At 34.6% G+C, this 24,399-nt stretch overlaps 1 protein-coding gene across 6 annotated transcripts in view; it reads left to right on the top strand.

The window, feature by feature from the left end:
• MAGI2 (membrane associated guanylate kinase, WW and PDZ domain containing 2) overlaps positions 1–24,399 on the top strand; it is a 1,016,953-nt gene that overhangs the window by 270,880 nt on the left and 721,674 nt on the right. For all 6 annotated transcript variants that reach the window (XM_045578504.1, XM_045578505.1, XM_036429599.2 and 3 more), the window contains exon 2: positions 5,199–5,315. In XM_045578504.1, the coding sequence (XP_045434460.1) occupies positions 5,199–5,315 (117 nt within the window). The remainder of the gene's footprint in view (positions 1–5,198; positions 5,316–24,399) is intronic.

The following is a 24,399-nucleotide window of genomic DNA, read 5'->3' on the forward strand; positions in this document are numbered from 1 at the left end:
CTTATATCTAATGGAGACCTTATTGTGTCCATTAGAGTGTTTATTGCCCCTTATAGACTGTTTATTGCCCCTTATAGAGTGTTTATTGCCCCTTCAAAAGCAATATGTTTAAATCCTAGGAGTCAGAGGCTTTGGGAAGTAGCTAGCTGATGAGAGTTGGAACTCTCATGAATGGGACATGTATCCTTATATGCAGAAACACTAGAGAGATGAGTTCTCTTCTAAACATGTGAGGACACAAGGAGAAGATAGCCATCTACAAACCAGGACTGTGAGAAATAAAATATTTGTTGTTTAAACCGCCTAGCTTAATATTTTTATTTTAATTGGCTAAGTGAGGACAGGGAAGATTGGCTAAATATCTGACCATATTTATACAGAATGAGTAAGATATAGCCACTCGAAAAAAGGAAATATAAGTGATGTTACCGAAAGAAGGTAGTACGGTATTAAGCAGAGAAATAGGTACAAAAGATAAGGCACAAACAACCAAAAATCAAATGCTTGCTTCAGCAGCTTGTTGAGTATGAATAGAGAAAAACTGAGGTAAAGAAAAGAAAAAATAAATAAGGTCAATAGCATGTTTGAGTAGCCTAATTTGGCTGAATAAGTGACATCAGAATGAGCCAGACTTCAGTTTGCTGATCATCTCCACCTTTCCCTTTCTACACACCCTCCCCCAATCCCTACTCTGCCCAGTTTACATTAAGTTTATAAAGGTTCATGTCATTCCAGAAACTGTTGGAAGGGGAAAGTTGAGCCAATGTCCATACCCATGAATGAGGTATGGGATTTCTCTTGCCAGCTACTAGCAATCAGACCCTTGGTACAAACATTATAGAGCCTGATGTATTTCTCCCTCAACCTTAGGAAGATTGTTACAAGGTTAAAACTAGCAATTTTTCTTAAGGAATATACCAAGGAGATTCTGTTCATATGATCCAAGCAGCATTTGTCTCTGCTTCCTCAATCTGAGCATTCAGTTAGGGGAAGGGACAAAGCAGCTTTACTGCAGATATTTAAGAAAACTATTGAAAGTGCAGAGATGCACAACAATTTCCAGTGGTAATATGTAGATTTTTTCTCCCCAAATAATTCATCGGAGTTGATTCCCTGATGCTTTTCACAATCCCCCCATCTTTGCTTTGAACCCAGTGCCAAATAATTTGAGCAAGTTTCAGTTTCCTCATTTGTAATATGAAGAATTTGAATTAACTTCTCTCCTAAGGGTTCTTTTAAAGTTATACTTTGATGTCTGGTTGAAAACTTGTTTGTGGTCATCCTGAGAAAGGAAGACTGCTTTAGGCTCTGAAGTTTCATCTCAAATGGGTGATGTTCTTCAGAAGCAGAATCATAGGGTTCAAATCCTTCCCAGATCTCTTATTGACAAATGAGTGATTTCAGGAGGCGTTGTATCTTTTAATCTATTGTTTTACTTTGTAAAATAAAGATAATTAAGTTTTTCACTGTTAAGTGAAATCATTCAATAGCTATTAAAAAATAATAGTAAGTAAAAACCACTGAATTTTGTTGGGGAGATGAGTACACAGCTACGGGACACTGAACTTGACAGTGCTATGCTTGATGGAAGGATTCATATGGGCATCCTATAAGCTACCAGATTTAGGCAGCAATAACAAATGACAAAAACAGACACTTCACCGACAACAATAACAATAAAAAAAAAATTGCAACTGTGGCAGATAAGGTAGCAATTTATTTATTCTAATAATAGATAGCATTTATTGAATACTATGCATAATCTTCTATTTTTTAGCTTATTTTAAAATATTAACTTCTATACCTGAAATCAGGTATTCTTGAGACTCAGACTTTGTTTTTAGCTCACTTATTGTCCACTATCTGTTGCTTAATTTTTCTCTAAATAAAATTTACAATTAAGAAAAAATAGTCTTTTAAATGTGTACATACTTATGTAAAACATTTTTATAGACACATATATCTATTGGTATCATGTATAGTTGTAAATGACAGAAACTCATAATAGTTTTAGAAAATTAGTATATACTTTTTCCTCATATAGCAAGATTTATTAAGGAAAATATTTGCTGATATTATTTTAGCTGCTCGCTGAGGACCCAGGCTAAATCTAACTTTACCTCCACTATCCTGAGTATGCTGGATTTTTCCTTGAACAGGTACCTCACTTCATGCTCAGAATATGGCTAATATATTTCAGATATCAAATCTAGTTCAATGGATAAAAAAATCCCTTCTTTCTGTGTTAGGTCTCAATGGCCAGAACATAGCTAACAGATGCTGTAAGGAAAGCTAGGAAAATGGGGAGTTAGATGGTATAACTGTTTCAGACCACTGTGATCCATGTCCTGGGGCTAAGTATGTTTGGACTTGAAATTAAATCATGGTTCTCAATAAAAAAGGAATAGAGGAAAGACTATTGGGTAGGCAACTAGCAGAATGTGCAATAATAAAGATAGTAGGTAAATAAAATGGACTTATTTGAAAGATGCTGATTGACGACAAGAGTATTTATGAAATATGAGGCAGGAAAAGTCCTTCCGAAACAAATTCAGTAATTTGTGACAATTCATTTTAATTAATGAAAAAATTATATTGGTTTCATAAGCTACAGCAGGTTCTTTCATAGGGGAATAAAGATATTGACATGGTCATACCAATAGATTAAAAGATCAAAAATATATTATAGTCACTGATTGAATAGATAGTCTTTTTGGTTGTTTTCGTTTTTTGTTTTTTTCTTTACATTGATAAATCTTGAGAGGGCTGATGTGGTACATTTGTAGTAGCAGAAATGGTTTTAAACTGATAATATACATATTTTCAGGAACAATAATTCTAAAGTACACATGTGAGCCTATCCACGTTACATACATTAGGTGAATGATTCTTTGCCTTAGTGGACAAACTACATCTGTTGTTCTATCATTAGCCTGTTCTTTGGCTGCCAGAAAGCACTACATCACTTGGCATGTCCCAAATATTAGACAGTAAGAAAGATAGAGTGCAGTTGCTGAAGGACCTGAAGACTTAGAACTTGGCAGAGGACAGTCAGGCATGATACTTGCTCCGTAGCTATAATGAACTGGCAAGGATAAGCAAGTTCAGCTGACCAGTAAAGAACAAGGGAGAAAAACAGAATTTCAGGATTTCTAATTATCAAAGGGCATTTGAAGATGTATATATTAGGTAATTGTTGATATGAATGATGATAGTTTTGAGTGACTCCCATTTCTGACTGCTCTGCTGCTTGACTGAATTTGGAAAATTATATGTGCAAGCATTCTGGATATAATATCTATATGCACCCAACAAGCAATATGTTTTCCTTTGGTGTTAGTTGTTTTTCAATCTTATGTTATTTTGGGTGGACAAAATAAATTAAGACTATTTGCTTAAATATATAAGAAACACTGTTTGGAGAGTAAGGATTTTGATAGTGAATTTAGTTAAAAATTGTATTTCTTATGGCATCTTACTTAGGCTGTACCAACAGATTAAGAGGCAACTAAAACAATGGATTTGGAAACTCAAGAAATGTCACCATTTGGAAATATATTAACTACTTCTGAGTAAAAAGTGTTTGTATCCACGTATGCACACCCATCTAATGTTACCTTTATGAGGCCATAGTGGTGCAAATAGATTGATGAACTGTAATTTCATTATTCAAAATCATTTGAAGAGAATATGATTTTTGTGACTGTTACAGATTTTCTGTTTCTTCCATTATTAATTCTTTGTCTTGACTCAACTACCCAAATATGTTTGAAAATTAAAGGCTTTAATAATTCTTACTTATATTTTTATATATTTTGATTTAGAATTCACTTTCAAGTATAAGAATAAAAAGAGCCTTAGATAAATCTTCATAATTGCATATAATTATCTTTAAATATTTATCTTCAAATTAATCTTGGCCTCACCTATGGGGCTTAGTTGGTTGGAGAGTTGACCCTTACAGCCAAAAGGTTGTGGGCTCAGTTCCTGGTCAGGGCACATACCTATCAATAGATTATGGGTTCCATCCCCAGATGGGTCACATATGGAAGGCAACTGAGTGATGTTTCTCTCTCAAATCGATGTTTCTCTCTCCCTTCTTCTATCTCTAAAATTAGTAACATATCCTTGGGTCAGGATTAAAAAAATTCATCAGTAAACTCACAGCATTAGCTTGCTTACCTATAGTCAACTTATTTTTCATTAGATTATAATAGCAAATAGACTCAAAATCATTTCTATAATAACATAATACTTATAATAAAATCTTGATTTCTAGTTATGAACATCTTCATATTTTATAAGACAGATAAATCAATTTATTTTATAAAGAGTATAAAACATTAATATTTGGGTAGGTTTTTTTTTTACTTTTTATATTACCATACTTATCTTTTTTTTTTTTTCTTCAATGCATGGTGTATTGCTTAGCGATGTGCATGCTTTTTTAAAATATATTTTTATTGATTTTTTTTATTTTTTACAGAGAGGAAGGGAGAGGGATAGACAGTTAGAAACATTGATGAGAGAGAAACATCGATCAGCTGCCTCCTGCACACCCGCTACTGGGGATGTGCCCACAACCAAGGTACATGCCCTTGACCAGAATCGAACCTGGGACCCTTCAGTCGGCAGGCCAATGCTCTATCCACTGAGCCAAACTGGTTTTGGCTACCATACTTATCTTAATCTTAAAAAATTTTTAAATAAAAATCTTATCAAACTTTGAAGATATGTAAACCAGTCACAAAAGGGAAATATATGATTCTACTCACATGAGATATCTTCAGTCAAATTCATAGAGACAGAAAAGTAGTGTAGTGCTTGCCAGAGGGTAGAGGAAAGGAAAACTGTGAAATAGGAAAAAAAAATCTTGTTGGCTATTCAATAAAATATACTATGGCATTTCAGCATTGGCTCAGGAGTATTACATCCATTCTGCCTTCATTCTACATGAAAAAATAAATTAAAGAATGCATGTAACACACCAAACATGCACCTGGTAAGACAATTATTATCTCAGTAAATGTTATATTTTTATTATTACAGTGGTAAATGTCTTAGAAGGACAAAAGAGCAATGTGAAATAAAGCATTTTTTAAATAGGTTCATGTGTATACTAGTATTTATAACAGAATCAGATTACAATTTAAAATATTTTTCAACATCCTTTATTAAGAAACTCTATTTTATTCTAGGAGGAATTGTTGATAAGGATCTTCGTCACTACCTCAACTTACGATTTCAGAAGGGTTCCGTGGACCACGAACTTCAGCAAATCATTCGTGACAACCTCTACCTCCGCACAGTGCCATGTGAGTGTAACAGGCGATTTTATTTTTATACCCATTATTTCAAAGAAAAGTTAAATCACACTGATTTTTATGGTGGGCATTTGGGACAGAAAACTTACTTGAGATAGGGAAGGTTTAAATGCAAAAGCTTTTCATTGCAATTGTGTGTTTCATGATGAAGTTGTTGCCAGAAGAGACTATTGATTTTTAAGTTATAAAACCTAACTTACTTCTCCAGTTAATATTGAGAAATATGAATTCTAGTCCAGGATGTTGGTGATTCAGAATGACTCATGATTGGAATAGAACTCCGCACAGGAAATGTAAATTGAATTTATTAGCTGATATAGCTATTTTGTGAATAGACACTGCACAGTAACTCCCAGCCTCATCTCTGGTTTCCTTTTCATTTATGAGAAATCTCATAAATGAAAAGGAAATTGTGCATTGGAAAGTGAAGTTAATGTCCTGTAGCTCCTTAGAAAGTGATGATGTTGAGTGTTGGATACAAACCTCTTATATGAAACCTATAGAAATCCACAATAATCCCTGATTGTGAACAGGTGCACTTCAAAAGAGAGAAGTTGGTAAAATGATGAAACTTACAAACCAACTTCTTAGTACCTGCTTCAGCTCATTTGATAATTTTCTATAATTTTGTGACAATTCAAGAATTTTTCAAGGTAGGTTCTAAATACATAGATATCAAAATCTACTTCCTCACGGTAGAGTCCAGGATTTCCAGAGATTTTTTAGTATCTCCAGAAATTCAGATTGGTGGGTGTTATGTGTATGCCTTTTGTTTCACTTCTGCTCTACACTTAACAAACTCAAAGCTACGAGCTCTGAAAGGTATATTTAAAAAATAAAAACTTGGCTAAGATAAATAAAACAAATTAAATCTATATAATTTTTTCTGGGATAGAAGTACCAGATCATGTAAAATGCATAGATCATGGATGATTATACTGAAATACTGATAAACAGAGAGTGAAATGAATAATTCAGCACCCAATCCTTTTCACCTACACACATTTTAGGAAGATGGACTCTTTCCATTGTTACCATTGACTGTTCATTTACTTTTTTTTAATTTTTTAAAAATATATTTATTGATTTTTTTACAGAGAGGAAGAGAGAGGGATAGAGAGTTAGAAACATCGATGATGAAAGAGAATCATCGATCAGCTGCCTCTCGCACACCCCCTACTGGGGATGTGCCTGCAACCAAGGTACATGCCCTTGACCGGAATCGAACCCTGGACCTTTCAGTCTGCAGGCTGACCCTCTATCCACTGAGCTAAACCGGTTTCAGCATTGACTGTTCATTTAAATAGATATACCAGGCGCCACTATCAAATAGTCCTAATTGAGAATGCTTGTTGATTGACATTTTGTCAGTGTGTGTTAGTTAAGTGAATAGACCTTTGGACTCTTACTTTAAAGCTGGAAGTTGAGAAAAGTACACTCTTAAATTTGTAAGTTTGGCATCAGAGTGATGGGCAGAGGAAGATGGATTAATGTGACTGAACTATTTATAAGGAAACTGTGGACTCATTTTCAAAGCTGTGATGCTGTCGGTGCAGCCGTGTAAATTTATCTTTTGTGACATGAGAGAAAGGAGATATGAAATACCAAATAAAGAATCCAGGCACTTTATTATGTTTAAAAGCTGAGAGAAATAGATAAGAGGCTGACATTCAGGAATACTTCTAGTTGTTGCTAAGGCGATGACATAAATAGGTCTTAATTAAATATGAAGATAATAGAAATAAATTTCACATTAGTTAATTAGCTTCTTAAATAAGTCGTTTATCTTTAGATAGCAAAGAAATACTCTGAAAGAAAAATAAATATCAGGGTAAAATAACTAGTCTTATATGAGTAAACATAGAGCTTCATGATGTGATTTTATTACAAGGTCATAAATTCAATTAGAAATTGGTGAACAGCTCCTCTAAAAAGAGATGATTAGAAACTCAATGAATCTGAATATTATGCTCATACAATAATTTTTTTTATTTGTAGCTGCCACTCCTAATAGACAATTCCAATACAGCATTTACTAACAATGCTCTTAACTTGGCATAAAAGTAAAAAAATAAAATAAAATAAAAATCTATGATAGATATGATTCTGATTTGGATTATCTACAATCACTTTTTTTTACTGATTGGACCTAAGTAGCCCACTTTCTTTACTCAGTATATCTTTTAATGAAATGTTTAAACACTTCCAGAGACTGTGCAACAAAAATGTGTCCAGAGTGGGAAAAATCCTGTCATAATTTAGAAACTTAAAAGTGTATTCAGCATATCTATTGGCCTTGGGTATGTTGTGACATTTCTTACATAGTCTCTTTTGTCAAAAAGACTCTGATTGGTTTTCTTGTGTACCCGGCACCATAAAAGGAAAACGTTATGTAAGAACTTGTCACTGCTCTTATACAGGCATAAGTTAATATGTATATTTGTGTTTAATCTACTGATGGCAATAAGATTGAGTCAGATAACTCAATGGAAGCAAAACTAGTCAACTTGTAACTATGTGAAGGTGTTTTAAATTTCTTAAAAGGAAGACTCAACCGAGTAATTCTGCTCACTACCACCAACAACTACAACTAGGAAGAAGGGAGCAATGTCTTGGGGCTCGATTTTCTTGGTCTCTAGTGAGTAAGAAAAAAGGAGGGAGTCCCTGGGATGAGGGCTCCAGAGACTCCCTCCCCTCACACACAGCATGTACACTCCACCCATTTTAGTGTGGGCAGCTCAACTCCTCTATCCGCTTCTGAAGGAAGTCTGGACCTGGCTGCTGGCTGATTTCTGTTCTAAACAAGGGAGGGAGGTGGACAGTCCAGGTTTCTAATAGGCTGTAGATAATACTAAATTTCAGTAATCTTTTCCAGCTCATAAACAAGGATTGGCTATACTTGACCATCTCACTTGTTTCCCTAGAACATTATCTCAAACCTAATTCTTTAAAATCATTGTTTTCAAAGCTGTGTCTCTAGGAACAAAAGGCGGGACTTGGTCAAAGAGATAGAATTGTTGGGCATATGATGAAGATGAGTGCATACACATGCACACAAAGAGGCTCTCATGATATCAGTTTGTCATCCTTTCAAATTGAATCAAAAGGAAAAGATCCTTAGGAACTGAGTCTTTGGATCTTGACATTTTCTGTAGATTAGCCAGTTGCATGATTTATATTCATTAGGACCTAAATTTGTACACAAATATGTGCCTTTTAGCTGCTAACTGTACAATGTATAGGGTTATAAATGGTGTTAAGATCTTGGTGTTCTAAAGTGAACATTAATTTTTTTAAATAAATACAGTAAATAATTTTTTTTTTACTATTAGTTTTCAGACTATGTAGAATTGTTATGTAATGAACCTTTAAGGAAAATGAGTAAATAATGATGAGACAAAACTGTTGTAATCTGGAATATGATAAAAATTAACCGGGAAAGATATACATATATGTATAAAAGACTCAACATACTTCAGAATATCCATCAAATAGGAATTCAATTACCTTGAAAGTACACAAAAGACAAATTCAGAATCACCAAGTTAGCATTTAGATAGAGTTTGCATGAGATTATTTTATCATAATATGTGAGATATACAAATTTAAGGCAGCCTGTATATGTTGTCTTTTTTTTTCTTCTTTTTTTTTTCTTAAATATATTTTATTGATTTTGTACAGAGAGGAAGGGAGAGAGATAGAGAGATAGAAACATCGATGAGAGAGAGTCATCGATCAGCTGCCTCTTGCACACCCCCTACTGGGGATATGCCCGCAGCCAAGGTACATGCCCTTGACCGGAATCGAACCCGGGTCCCTTCAGTCCCCAAGCCGACGCTCTATCCATTGAGCCAAACCGGTCTCAGCTATGTTGTCTTTTGTATAACATAAACTCAAAAGTTTACCAGAGAAATCTGTGGAATTAATACAGAAGACAATTGTATTAATTTTCAAATAGATAAGAGTAAAAATTGACTTTATTTTGGTTTTAATATTTAACTGAGCATAATGATTGCATATAGTTAACTCTTGAGTCTAATCAACATTGATTCAATTGAATATGCCTCTTAAATATGAGAAAAATAATCACTTCCACCTATTTATGAAGTTCTAGACCTTCCTATCCTTAACATTTATTACAGATACAAATTAGTTTATGAGGCATAATTATCACAGCCACATATTTTAGGTACTTTTCTATCATCATACCAGATGACATGAGGAAGGATTTCAATGACCAATTTTTAAAGTTTCAAAATGAAATGGAAGGTAGTTAAAATTAAACTTTCCTTCCAAGACCATACTGTCATTTAGTGAGATCGTCTCATTGGGAAATACTTTTTAAAGACAAAAGAAATAACAGTGTATACCAACTAAAAGACAAAACTCAATAAAACAAAAGGCCTGAAACTGTTGCATAAAGTGTGAATAAAATGAGAAACATAGGTTTAAGATCTGAAAGAAATTACTTTTATGAAAGAGCCAACTGAGATGTAACTCACAATGATATTTCTACATATTTAATAACTTTAAGTTAGTATAACTCTGCTATGTTATAAAGAAGCATTCTCAAGAATGAGACTGTAAGTTTCCCAATATATTTTTAAAATTTCTCTAATATACTAAACTATTTTCATGAAGAAGCAAATAGAAAAAATAAAGTTATAGGAACCATCTCCTTTTAAGATGAGTAGTTACCAACACTCCAAAAGGTACAGCTATGTAAACGTCAACATACCTTTTTCCTAATTATATAATCCTCCATAGGACTATGGTGAGAAAGGACTATAGAAGAGAATCTGGTGTCCACATATCTGTTAAAAAGTATTAAATTAAATAAAGTAGAACTTCCTGGTGTACTGCATGAAAAAAGATAAATTTATTTTTTAAGCAGAAAATCAGTACATTTAACTATTAGTAAATATGTAATATTAAGTAAGATAATATGTGTTTATGGACATGAATGAGTCTTTCCAATTACTGGTAATTTTCATCACAAATGTACATTTATAAGCATGTGATAAGTAGGTAGAGTGACATAAACTTGTGGGTTATAATACTCAAAAATTATCTTTCTTTAATGAATAAAATTTTCTGAGTTGAAGGTGATCAATAACATGATTAAATATTCAGAGTATCTTCAAGCAATATTGGCCTCGATGATGGAATGGTAAGTTGAATACAGGTAGACATCTAGGCATAGGACTAGATATAATAAATCCAACTGAGTTTTAAAAACAAAAATAAACAAAAGACACAAATCCAACTGAGTTCTAAAATAACATATTAAAATCATTTATTGACATCTGGGTTAACCTTAATTTTGTTTTGCTTCAAGTAAGAATCATCAATTTAAAGTGTTTTTTTTAAGTTACATTAGAGTACTTCACAATTATTTCAGAAGCAAAATGACACATGTTTTTGTTCTTTGACAATGAATTTATTTTTTTCTAAAATAGCCTGACTATATGAGGTGCTAAGTGTTAATCATAAGGATTTTAGAGAATAGAAATGTTGTTAGCATTGTGGGCCAAACAAGAAGGACATCTATAAACAAATGAAGCTAAATTTCTTTGGAGATATATAAACTCCTATGAGAAGCTAGACCAAAAGAAAAATTTCAAAAGCTTCTGAGCAGTAGCAAATACTTTAAAGGATTCTACTCATTACTCATTACTATGTTTACTCATTACTATGTCTTCTTCGTATATTTATTTAAAATGTATTGTTACTTAATAGAAGGCTATATTAGTTTTACCCTCCCTCTGTTATCACTAAGAATAGTAAGATCTAGTTTCATGTCACAAATGTGAAAGTACAATAGACTTTTTTTCCTTTTTCATTGAACAAAATGAATGCATCTTTCTTGGTCAGTAACATTTGTTAGTTTGGTGAACAGAGAAAAACGGCTTCAAACGTTGCTTAAGATGGAAAGGCAATGTACATTAGAAGTGATTGTATTGATTTAACCATTTGACACCACAGGGCACTGGTACTAGAATAAAGGAATATACCTAGCACAAAAGAAAAGCTAAAACCACCAACAGTGAACAACTTATTGATGTTTCAAGCCATATAAAATTCCCCTTGCCCTGACTTCATCAACTTTTTGTGTCGTTGTGACCTCAATCTTTCTTCTTTCTCCCCCCCCCCTCCCCTTTCAGTTTTTCTCTTTCCTCATACAGAAAAGCTTTCCATAAGAAAACTGGGTTTGTGGACTACAGATGGAGTAGGCAGATGGTATATACACTCTTGGGTTTCAATGGGTTTAGCAGCAGGCCCAGGCAAAAATTTGAGATAAGTGCCTGAAGCCATCTTTTTTCAACAGAAAAGCCAGGAATCAGATTCAATAGAAGGTAGCTCACCTTCCAGAGGTTCCAGAATCTGATCCCTGAAGACTCCAAAAGTGTAGTCCAGTGGGACATAAGAAAGCTAACACACCACATAATACATCACTGCACTTTTTTTAATAGAAAGAATTAGAACTTCTGTAGGGTTCAGACCTACCCAAGTTTCCAAACTCTTTTGACTATTATTTATGTACGCTGTTGGATTATGTAGCTGAAGGAAACTTGTAGGCAGTCTGTATTGGGAACTTTAAGGAACTCTATGGCTGCAGATTTATAGTCGAGCACTCAATTTCTGATTTAAATGCACCAGGTCAATAGAACAATAAAAAAGAAATACTAATTGTGGTTACTGATATTCTGTTGTTTAGTGCACTATTCAGAGTTATTTACACATTGCAATTTAGTATTGCTATAGCATGGTGAGTAGCAATGACCCTTGGGTTTACCTATTTGACAACATGATGCTGTGGAAAGAGAGCTCATTTAAGAACTGAGAGCCATTTGTTTTGGATTAGGTTCTGTCACTAACTATAGGCCTTGCCTTTGGGACTAAGGGGAGGGAGGGGAAGGAGTAAAATGAAATCTAACAGTTTTTTCTGCTCTAAAGTGATGTAGTTTTCAGATTTTGTTGGCTTGTTTTCTTTATTTTATCGTTATTCAAATCAGTTCATCAAACTGGCTTAAATTATTCTGAGTATGGAATGTCCTTGATATTGAGCAGGTGTAAACAACTATGGGAACTGAAGATATATCAAATACAGCAGACACTTCAGGGAAAAATAAAGAGCTGGGTTTAAATTAAGTGCAGTTCTGGGTATAACCAGCCAAGCATGTACTTTCATATTTTTTTATAAATGGCAGGTTAAGGATGCCATCATAATTCTGATGTTCCTTGAAATCTGCCTTCACTATTCATGAAATTCTGAAATATGGTCCAGACTTAGTAAGTGGATGGGAAAATACACATAATGAGAAATATAAAGCTTTTAAAATTGTTTTCCTCCTTTGGAATGTGTAATGAGTTGAGATATGACATAAAGATGTCTGAAGAATGAGGCTTATTGTTATGAAAATGTGATTGTAATCTTTGTGATAAGATGTTTAACACAAAATATAGTGTCTTGTAATGCTGAACTTTAGTAAATATCATTTATGCAGGTGAATGACCCTGGGTGGATGCCCAAATGAAACTAGCTAAGGGAAGGTAAAATCAGTGCTCAGTCAGGATAGTCAGGAGGCAGTTTCAGAGAGTCAGTATGGTTTCTTATGCAAGGCAGTTAAGAGGCAAGACTAATGTAAGATTGACAGTCAATTCAATTAAAAAATACACAAAGATTCTGCTTTCTTAGACAAGTCAGAAATTTAGAATTGGATCAATTCCTAAATAATTTCCCAGTTTCTATTCCAAGATCTGTTACCTTTCCTACTTACAGGCTAGCTTACAGAAATGTTGCTTTATATGAACACAAAATCAGCAAATATTTGTACAAGCTCTGTTGGAGTAGAAATGAGAGCTCAAAAGAGAACTCCACTCCAACCTGCTGATCAACAAAACTCTCTTGTGTGCATAAATGATAACTCAAAAAAAATGTCCTCCAAAAAAAGAAGACTGAATTGGGTAGCTAATGCCAAGATTATATATATATATATATATATATATATATATATATATATATATATATATATATATATCTTTTCTCTCACATTTTTTGGGAGGAATTCAATTTCTTTTCTCCTTTTTTAAATTGTTGACACTGAGAAAAATTATAAAGATCAGTAATGGATGTGGATATTTGTGGGAAATTTGAAACTTCATATGCTGAATTCCACCATGTGCTGAATCCAGTTCATCTTAGCATTGCCAGTGAAGGAAGGGTTATGAGTTCCAAGCCAGGGCCAGTTTTAGGTACATAACTCCATGAACATCAACCAGAACAATTTTTAAATTGCAGCAAATGCCGTTTACTGAATACTTTCTATGTTAAAGAAACCTTTTTCATACATTACCTCATTGACTTCTCATAGCATCCCTCTACTACGGTATAGTGAGTTTCATTTCCATGATTGAAGACGTGTGGAGAAACTAATCTCTGAGGGTAAATGATGAACTGGACACCATGCAGTGAGTCAGTGAAGTAACAGGGGTTCCAGCCCAGCTGGAACTAGCTTCCAGTCCACACTCTACATGAGAGAAACTCTCTAGTGGGAGCTCTAGGGAGTCAAGGACACCATAAAGGTGTTTCCCACGATGTTGAGAGAAACTCCTAGGGTACAAAAGGAGGAAAAGTGAGTAACTCTGCAGGCTGAAAGACTATCTAGTGAACATGAATGGAATTATACAGGCTGATAGATGGATAGGCTCTCTGATGAGCATGGAGTACCATAAATGGAAGAGGCTTTTTTTTTCCCCACCAAGCCAATGTGGACAATTTCCCACAATAAAAAAAATGTGTGGATGATTATTAGGAAAGTTTTCAAGGGAATATCTACTGATTGGCTAGCTTTAAATCAGTTATTTTCTTCTTTATAGAATCTTCTTGATTAGTCATTAATCAGTCAAGTAACAAATTATCTTTGCTTTAATATATCAATATCATTGCCAGAAATACTGGAATATAAAATATATAAGGGGGAGAAAGTAAAATTTTAATTGATAAACCTATTATTCCAATAATTAAAACCTTTGCCTGATTATATAATAGGAAGGGAAATACACTTTCTTTCATTTCTAAACTTTGCTTATGAAAACTTATTTCATCCCAGCTCTAGTAAACCTTCTAACTGCATTTCATTTTCTGAATCATAATCTAAATCTAAAATTAAAAAAAAAACACATAAAGCTCTGTAAGCAGGTATTTATAGAAATTCTCAATTCCTCACATTAGTATTTTATAAAAATACTAGAGGCCCGGTGCACAAAATTTGTGCAAAGGTAGGGTCCCTAGCAGCTACTAGTTATTGGTGAGGGCCTCCCTTTGCACCCACCTTGGCCTGGCACCACCTGCTTACCTGCTCCACCATCCTGCCGGGGTCCCCCTCTCATTGGGCTGGCAGCACCTTCACTCTGCCCTTGTCAGTGTTGTATCGCCAACACCTACCATGTTTCATGCTGTCTCCTGGTGGTCAGCACATGTCTACCTCTGGTCAGTCAAACTCCCACCCATAGGAACAATTTGCCTATTAGCCTTTTATTACATAGGGTTACTTTTTCCAATCAATGTGAGAGTGACAGAGGTAAAGTTAGGAAAAGGGAATGAATTAACATTCACCAAATAGCTACATGAAAGGACTATAATTATGTCATTGCATTTTCAATTCTCTGAGAAATATGTCATAGTTCCTAATATGAGAAGAAACTTTATCTAAGAGAGTTTAAGAATCCTTCTCCAGACCACAACTATTATACTTGACAAGGAACTCAAGTATCTAGGTGTCTGATGCCAAGATCCATTTTTTGGGACATATTATGTTATCTCCTTAGTTATCATATCTCTGACGTCCTAATAATTCTGAACAATTTTTTAAGAAGCCCCATAACATAGATGTCTGCTTAGATATATATCTACATTTTTAATTTAATATTCCTAAACATTTATAGAAGTCATGAAAATGCATAGTGAATTATATTATACCACTAACACACTCATCCCACAACTGCTCTGCAGGAGTCCCTCTGGTATTATTCTTTCAAGGGCTCCAAAAAGACCAAGGGCAATAGGTGATTATTCAAAAGTGGCATGCCCTCTTCCTGTTCTTTGAAAGGAATCAGGACTGTTTATTTCAGAATAACATTTTAGTGGGGAAAATGGCCCTTTTCCTGCTACAGAGAAGCACCATTTTCCCATCTCAGTATCACCTGTGCTCTACTAACTGCTATTACTGTGGCCAGTAGAGTGACAGCTCCTCAGATCTCAAATCCTACACCTGGCTCTCTGGTGACACACTTGGCACAACTTGCCTGATCCCTTCTCCAGGAACATGTGGAAATTAAATGTCCAAATGTGCCCTCTCAGCTCACATATCCTCCCAGGATGCCCCAATTATGACTCAAGGTATTTAGTTCAATATATACCTTTAAGATAGGCTGTCCAAAACCATTAAGGAACCAATGAGAAAACAGCCCAGCTCCCTTCTCTTTTTGTTCCTTTCAGTGTCAAAGAATTCTTTGGTTGGTTTTCCATTCCATAAAGCAAAACAGTATGTAATGTGCCATTCAGGGTTGAGCCTAGGTACTTGAGGAAGAAGAGATTTAGAATATTAGTTGATTAGAAACTGCTGGGGAAAAAATGTAGACAAGAGGTTTGCAGAACAGGTCCTCAAGAACACTCAAATGACACGGAACTGCCCTACTAGGGTAACTGCTGCCTCTGAAGCCTGCAGCTATGATTCACAATGCCAGAACTGAGAAACTCCCACTGTGGTTACCATCACCACAGTTGCCTCTTGACATTTAACAATCTGGAGAATGGGCAGTAGAACTGTCCTGCAGAAACCCACCACATCTCCAAGAAAGAAAATATCACCTCTAGGCATCATTCATTTTTATAATAAAAATAGGCATAAAGTATCAGTGTAGTAAAATTATTACTTTTTAAACACTGTTCTAACTTTTATATTCCTTGTTGATGCTATGGATTTATATTCAAATACTAACAATATAACGAATTTTTAACAGCTATTAGTGAAAATATTTACAGTGTATTTTTAGTAAGATTTTTACTTTTTCTACTCAAGCTCCTAATAATTCATTTATAGCAGGGGTGGAAAAATTACTTTTTCTGCCCAGCAATGTTTATTGTCAAGTACTTGGAAAGGGAAAAAATGTCGCTGTGTTGCAATTTAAACTTGAGATCTACACTTAATGGGAGAAAATGTGATTGGTAGAGTCACTGTGAAGATTCAGAATAACTCCTAGGCAAACAAAACTTCACTGTAACAATTGACTATACTGTAATATCTCTAGAGCATGGTTTCTCAATCCTGGCACTATTGATATTTTGGTATGGATAATGCTTCATTGTGGGCACTATACTGTGTTTTGTAGAAAAAGTTTAGCAATATCCATGGTTCTTAGCCACAAGACGCTAGTTGCACTTCAAATTATCAAAACCATAAATGTCTCCAAACATTGCTAAATATCCCTTTTAAGGCAAAAATATACCCAATTGGGAACTATCACTGTATTGAAAGAGGATAAAGAGTGTATCGGTATATATGAAAGATGCATAGCAGAGAAGGGTCAAGTAGTTAAGGGTAGGTGGGAAGTGACCTTGTCAAGTACTGAGAAGAGAAAAATCACAATGATTGAAACTTCCTGATCACAATGACAAGGATGCCCAGCAGGGAAAGTGATAACAATAAACTAAGTGACAGCCACTCAGGTTCACAAGCTTTACCCCAACCCCAATGTAAAATGAGTCTTGAGCTATTAAAATCAATTTGTGTAGCTTCTCTCCTTATGACTATATTTTATCACAAATCGGTCTATATGAGATACATTTTCTCATGGAGCTTTGCCTGATTGTATAGACTGATATATTTATTAGGGAGACATAATATTCTAGATATGTGAGAATAATTTTCTATTGAAAATGTATAATTGGGTTTCCCATGTTCATTTGGATACTATGTGTGTTATCAATGCTTGATCTACCTTGATATTAACCAAAGTCATTCTCCAGGATTTCAAAATTAGGGACTAGATTTTATAACTTGATGAAACTGCTGGTATTCAATCCAGTTTGCCCATTGTTCAATAAAAAATTAATGGATGGATGGATGGATGAATAGATGAATGGATGAATGGATGAAAGAATGAGGAAAAATATGTGACATGTCCAGATACATCTCAACTTCAAGAACATGTAAAAATGTCTATAGATGCTATATAGATTAGATAGATGATAGCTAGATCAATAGATAGATAGATAGATAGATAGATAGATAGATAGATAGATAGATAGATTATAGATGATAGGGCAGGCACAGAGTAGAGCGAGAAAGGCAAGCCCAGGTAAATATTTTGTGGTTATTATTTAGATCTGTGCAAATCTGGGGTGAGTGAGACTAGAGACGGTAGGCTGGAAATCACTGTATTTGACAAGCCCTTTATCAACTACTCAAAAATCGCAATGCTCCACCCCACCTTATCCCATGTATATTTAAGGTAGAAGGAAAGGATTTGAGGTATAGCCAGAACATCTCCTAGAATGAGATAATGCATGAAAATTAGGACACAGGAGTTGGAGTTCTTGCTCTTGAGATTACATGGAAGGATGAATAGATACATTTAGAACCAATTACATGTTGAGATTTTTATTCAAAATTATGGATACTGAAATCAAGCTCAAATTCATAACCTGTAACATTTTGAAAGATATATCTCTAGAATTTTATTTTCTTTCTAGCCCCATTGCACTATTATGTCTTCCATCAATTCTGCTAAATAAAATGTTTCGTGAACTTAATTCAGCAGCAGCCAAGTAAATCAGACACTTCCCTTGAGAACCTTGTACTTTTTCTACTAGCATATGAGACATCACAGATAATTACAATCCAAAATATTTTTATAATAAAAATATGACAAGTAGGTAGGCCTTTATTAGCATAATGAAATTCATCTAACACCCAATTCTTTGGAGTAAAGGTAGTTTTATTTACAGGAGAGTTTAAAGGAACTACAAAACTAATACCATTAAACTAATTAGCAGTGATGCAATTAATCTGGACATTTAGTCAATGAAATTAAATGTTTTGTCTCTTCTTTCCACTAGGATAGTTTCCATTCAGATGTGTATGCATACTTATACTGGATATAGTTGCCAATGAAAATATACAAAGCACTGATGCCCATAGATTTCCACAGGGTTATAGAACTATTTTTTTCTGTTGTTTATTTTAAACCTTGAAGGTACAATAGATTGTTAATTCACTTTGATCCAAATAAATTATTCTGTGTTGTCATTTGTCTACCTAGACTTTTTATGTTACAACTAGGTGCACAAAATTCATGCTCGGGGGTGGGAGGTGGAGGCAGAGGTTGTTCCTCAGCCCGGCCTGCACCCTCTCCAAATTGAAGAATGTCCTACTGCCAGTTTACAGGGATTGGGCCTAAACTGGCAGTTGGACATCCCTCTCACAATCTGGGACTGCTGGCTCCAGCCGCTCACCTGCCTGCCTGCCTGACTAACCACTCTGCTGGTGGCCTTCTCACCCCAAATGACCCCCACCAGCCAGATCACCCCAACTGCCCCCTGTGCCAACCTGCTCACCCCAACTGCCCCCCCCTTGCTGGCCTGCTTGCCCCCAATCTCCCTCCCCACTGGCCTGCTCACCACAAATGCTCCTCTACTGGCCTGCTCACTCCAAACTGCCCCCTTCCCGCTGTCCTGATCACCACCAACTGACCCCTACTGATGGCCTGCTCACCTCTAACTGACCCCCCTGCTGGTCAGCTTATCCCCACTGGCCCCTGCCATCCCATCCTGGCCTGATCACTCCCCAGCAACCCAAGGTCTCAGCCCCTCCTTTTTTTTCTTTTTCTTTTTCTTTTTTTTTTCTCTTTTTTTCAGCACCTCCTTGAGCGGAGGCCAGTGCAAGCTGGAAGCAAATATCTAGCATTTATTTATAGTCTATAATTGAAACTTTGTAGCCTTGAGTCAAGGCCAGAGCTGGCCAGGGCAAGAAGCTTGGCTTCTTCCATCACCGGGGGCAATCCAAGTCTCCTGCTCAGCTCCAGCTCTGTGGCAGCTATCATTTTTGTTGGGATTTATTTATCTTCTATAATTGAAAATTTGTAGCCTTGAGCAGAGGCCAGGGCTAGCCAGGGCAGGCCAGAAGTTTGGCTTCCTACACTGTTGGGGAAACCCAAGCCTTCTGCTTGCTCCACCTCCATGGCTGGCTGCCATCTTGGTTGGGCTAATTTGCGTTCTCATTCCTGATTGGCTGGTGGGCATGGCTTGGTGTAATAAGAGTGATGGTTAATTTGCACGTATCTCTTTTATTAGTGTAGATTCCTTCTGTCTCTACTTCATTCTTTTCCACATCTTGGCTTTAACTGTGTATGTACATGGAGGATGACTCAAAAAAGCCATCCTGAGTGAAAATCTGTTTACTTCCTTCAAACTGTGATTTCATGGTGGTCACTTTATTTATAGCCATGGAGTAGTAGAGATTCCACAGCAAGTAGAATATTTTCTGCAGCTGCTGAAATATTAACAAGTTGTAAAATTTTGTCCAAGTCTATCGACTGTCCTCTTTCTACCATTCTAGCCAAGTTTATAGAAGATCAATTAAACCCTAGGGAAATACAAACCAACATAGGACTTTAATTAATGGGTTTAATTACAAGTTTAAGAGAGAGTAAACAAAATAAACTTTTCATTTTGCAATAGTTGCTTTTCCTAGGCTTTTGTATATTAGCAGATATATACTGGTTTTGTGTTGTTTAAAATTATGCCCACCTGAAATAAAAGCTATCCAGACTTAATTAAATGACCTTTTTGTTTGGTTGGAATTTAACTTCTTGGAAATAATCAAATTTCTATTGTGACAGAGCTTACGTAGAGTTCAAGGGATATTTGTGTGTTGTTTTTTTAAAAGTATATTTTATTGATTTTTTACAAATAGGAAGGGATAGGGATAGAGAGCTAGAAACATCAACAAGAGAAACATTGACCAGCTGCCTCCTGCACACCCCCCACTGGGGGATGTACCTGCAATCAAGGTACATGTCCTTGCCCGGAATTGAACCTGGGACCCTTTGGTCTGCAGGCCGACACTCTATCTACTGAGCCAAACCAGTTTTGGCTAGGAATATTTGTTTTTTCTCTATGTTTTATAGCCTTCTTTGTTGGTTTGGAACCATTGTCCACAAGGACAGTGAATGTGACTGAGAAAACTATGAGCTGCTTCCCTTACTCCATTCCTCTTCCCTTGTTATAGTAAATTTAATGGCCATATATTCCAGTTGGTATACCCAAAAAAAAAAAAAAATAGAGACTGTCTTGGACTGCACTGGATCTAAATTAGCCAGATCAAAACTTGTAATATTGAACATTCCATTAAAATCTGGAAGTTCAGTATTTGTTATATCACAGCTTAGTATAGAATTCTGACTATGACAAAGGGTCCTTCTTATGAAAGGGAATCCTTAAACAAAATCTGTTAACTCCTTGCCCAGTTCTTGAAAACAGTTTTTCTTTTGCCAAAGTAACAGAAAAGAGTCTATATAAAGCATATCATTGCAAGGTTCATTGATGCTTCAACTTGGCATGCTGGTTGTTTCTTTTATTAAAAATAATGAAGTGAAACTGCCTTTAATAAAATTCATATCACTATTCTATTTTCTACAGTAGAAGAGACTTTCAGACATGATTAATGGGTAAGAGGAGAGAATAAAGATTCTATAGAGTTCTGTAAATTTTTTATCTAGTTTGTAGCTTGAACTTGATTACTTTAATCACTTAGATAAATCTGTGACTCAGACTGTTGGTTCATTGTGGATGGAACAAAAGTACCACATTGTCCTTTATTCTCTAGTTAAAGATAAACCTTGAAAATAAAATAATCATTTTTCAATTAGACTCCATGCTGAGAAAGCGTAGTTATCAACATGTATGGAACATAATCAGCATTAAGTTGTCATATTTTGGCTGCATTAATGTTGTTAAATTGACATAATTGTCATCTTAAGTAGATTATATTCTCTGAAATCAGCTGGTGCCTGAAAGATTTTACCAATTAAAATTGTATTCATTAGCATACCTATATCTATACTTCTTTCCAACTCATTAATACTATTCTCATTCTCCATTGCCTAAAGTCATGAAGCCATGTGAAGTTATACAATAAAATTTCAACTCCTTGCCTTGTTAGAAAAAGTGCCACATTTTTCATTCCCCACACAAATTGTGTTGACCTTCCGTATGAAATTCAATGCCCTCCAAGGTTCCACTTCAGGAGTTGTTTCAGTTTAATAGTAAATGTTCCAGACTTCAGGACTGCTCCTTCATTTCTTACTCTCTCACCTGCTTATTCATAATCCTCAGCCTGGAAAGACTGACCCTGCTATAGACTTCCTCTCTCTTCTCTGACTCCTCACTATTCACGGGTGAGTGTGTTTTTTATTATGTTTGTATCACAGAAGTAAAAAAAAAAAAAAAAAGGCACAGGGAAGTATTCACTAATAGGTGAGCAAGTGACAAAATTAGAGGAAATAAAAATCGGTAAAAACCCCATTGTGGAATGTGGTAGCCAGTTCTATGGTAGAAGACAGACAGTGTGGAGATTTATATGCACATAGGATTAGGGCTGATTCCCTGGCCTTTTTTTTCTAAATCACTTTAACACTCTTGGCCTTAGTATGTTCATCTCTACAATAAGAGAATTATAGGACTTTCTCATTCTTAAGCCCTAGGGACTAGACTAAAACTGAATAATTGGTTGGAATGGGCAAGAGGTATAACAAACAGTATGATGGTTTTCACGGAGGAGGAGTGGACCGGTCTTCCATGGATGATCTTCAAATACAACAACTCTGAGTTCTGAGTGTATTGTTGTTGTTTAGTTGTTCCTATGTTTACTTAAAGAGAATCTGATTTTTAAATAGGTATATGATAAGTAGATAAAGAGATAAAAATGAAAACATCATACTCTTTATACCTAATTTTCTTATATGCGGGATAAAAATTATCATTTTTATATACCTTCTTCAGGGTGATGTTAGGATTTACTAGTATTTATACAAAAATAATTTAAAAAATGAAAAATGTTGTTTAAGTGCTAAAGTGTTGCTTCAGTCTTGGGTTCTTAAAATGAGTCTTTGTTTTCTTTGTAAAAGTCCTCTGATGTGCATCACACAATTTATAAACATGGTGCAATAATTGCTGGCTTATGCCAGAACACAATCTGGATAAAATGCTATCACCATCACTAAGGACTAATTGAATTGCATGGAAAACCATACCTGGAGTCTTCCTCAAGGTATCTTCACTATGTATGCAATTGGATTAACAAGAGCTGTATACAATGATTAACTGTTCTACAGTCATAGTTAAGTTAAAAGTAAATACATATCCAACAAGCTGTCATAGCCTCTCCTAATTATTCTGCCATGATTTAAATAAATAATATTCTATTTAAGGACACTGTGATTAAGTATAGAATTACATGGGTTCTCCTATTGCTACAGGCAAAACCACTTCAGTGTGCAACAGATGAGTATTAAAAAGTTTAGCCTTAGTTTAAACAAAGTTAAGAGACTTACTAGTGAGCCAGGGTAAAGTGATAATAATAATATTAATGAAATAATGCTTGCCAAAAGGAAAGGGACACTTTTACTGCCTGAGTTATACAGATAACCTTCCTGAAATGGTGAAAGCCTACATATCCCATAATTAGTTAATACTGTATTGCTGATTTACCTCTTAGTTGTTATCAATAGGACATCAATAAAACAACTCACACACTGGAATTGAATATTATAAATATTTTCTTTTCAGGGTTATCTGTAGGTCAAAAATAATTTCCTCCAACTGAAAATTCTCCTGAACCATATATTTCAGTCTACTAAATTAAAAGCATTTGATACCACTAGTAGCTACACAAATTAATAAACATAGAGAAATATGCTGAAATAATAATAAAACTAAGAACACAGCATTATAATTTCCAAAGTAATTAGTAATAATGATTAAGGTAATTGCTACCTTCATTTATTTCTGAGAGTAGCGATTGTTATGTTTCTAAAGAATAAGTATTTCAAATATATTGTTTAGAAAATTACATAAAGGAAACAATAACTGTCTCCATATGAAAGGATTTCAGAATTTCAAAATGCTAGTAGTGTGTATTTGATCTCTGAAATTTGAAAGGTACATTACTTTACTGCAGAGAAATAATAATTTTATGAGTCAATCCTAAATGATGGCGCTATTTTGTACTTCTAATATGTATAAAATACTATATATATATATATATATATATATGAGTTCATAAAGTCTAAATGATATCATAAATATATTCACTTGCTCCTTATAAAACTAATAAATCTTATATAAAAATGTAGCATTCAAGAAAAAGTTGTTTTGACCTTCAAACAATGAACAAATGCAAAAATTATACTCTTTAAATATTAATTTCTGACATACCAGTATTTTTAATTATTAAATATATGAAAAAATAAATATAAAAATACATATGAAGTATAGAGAGAGCAAATATTTAATTTAATGATTAATTCTCAGTTAGTAATTATTCACTTAGAGGATTTGATTGTGGGTGGTGGCACACAATGCAATATATGAATGTGTATTATAGAAATCTATATTTGAAATCTATATAATCTTATTAATCCAATACCCCAGTAAATATAATAAAAAAGGAAGAAATATCTTTTTTAAAATCCAATCTTGAATTCTTTGTCATTTAGGTCACAGTTTTTTATATCTTTGAGATTGGATTCTGGAGACTTTTTTCTTTCTGAGCCTTGTTATAACTTTAAGGAGAGAAACCAGTTGGTCTTCTCACTCCCAATGATGCTGTCATTACTCAAAGGCAATGTATTTTTACTTTTTTACAATAAAGTATCTTAATTTTATTATATTTCATGTTTTATTATATCTCTTTTTAGTATCCGTCTTTGTTGTTGTTGTTATTTTATTTTGTATGGTGAAATTGCCTTATGGCCAGTTAGTTGAGTGGTAAAAATGCTTGCAGCAATAAGA

Source organism: Pipistrellus kuhlii, unplaced genomic scaffold (assembly GCF_014108245.1).
Source record: "Pipistrellus kuhlii isolate mPipKuh1 unplaced genomic scaffold, mPipKuh1.p scaffold_m20_p_10, whole genome shotgun sequence".
In the NCBI taxonomy this organism is placed as follows: domain Eukaryota; kingdom Metazoa; phylum Chordata; class Mammalia; order Chiroptera; family Vespertilionidae; genus Pipistrellus; species Pipistrellus kuhlii.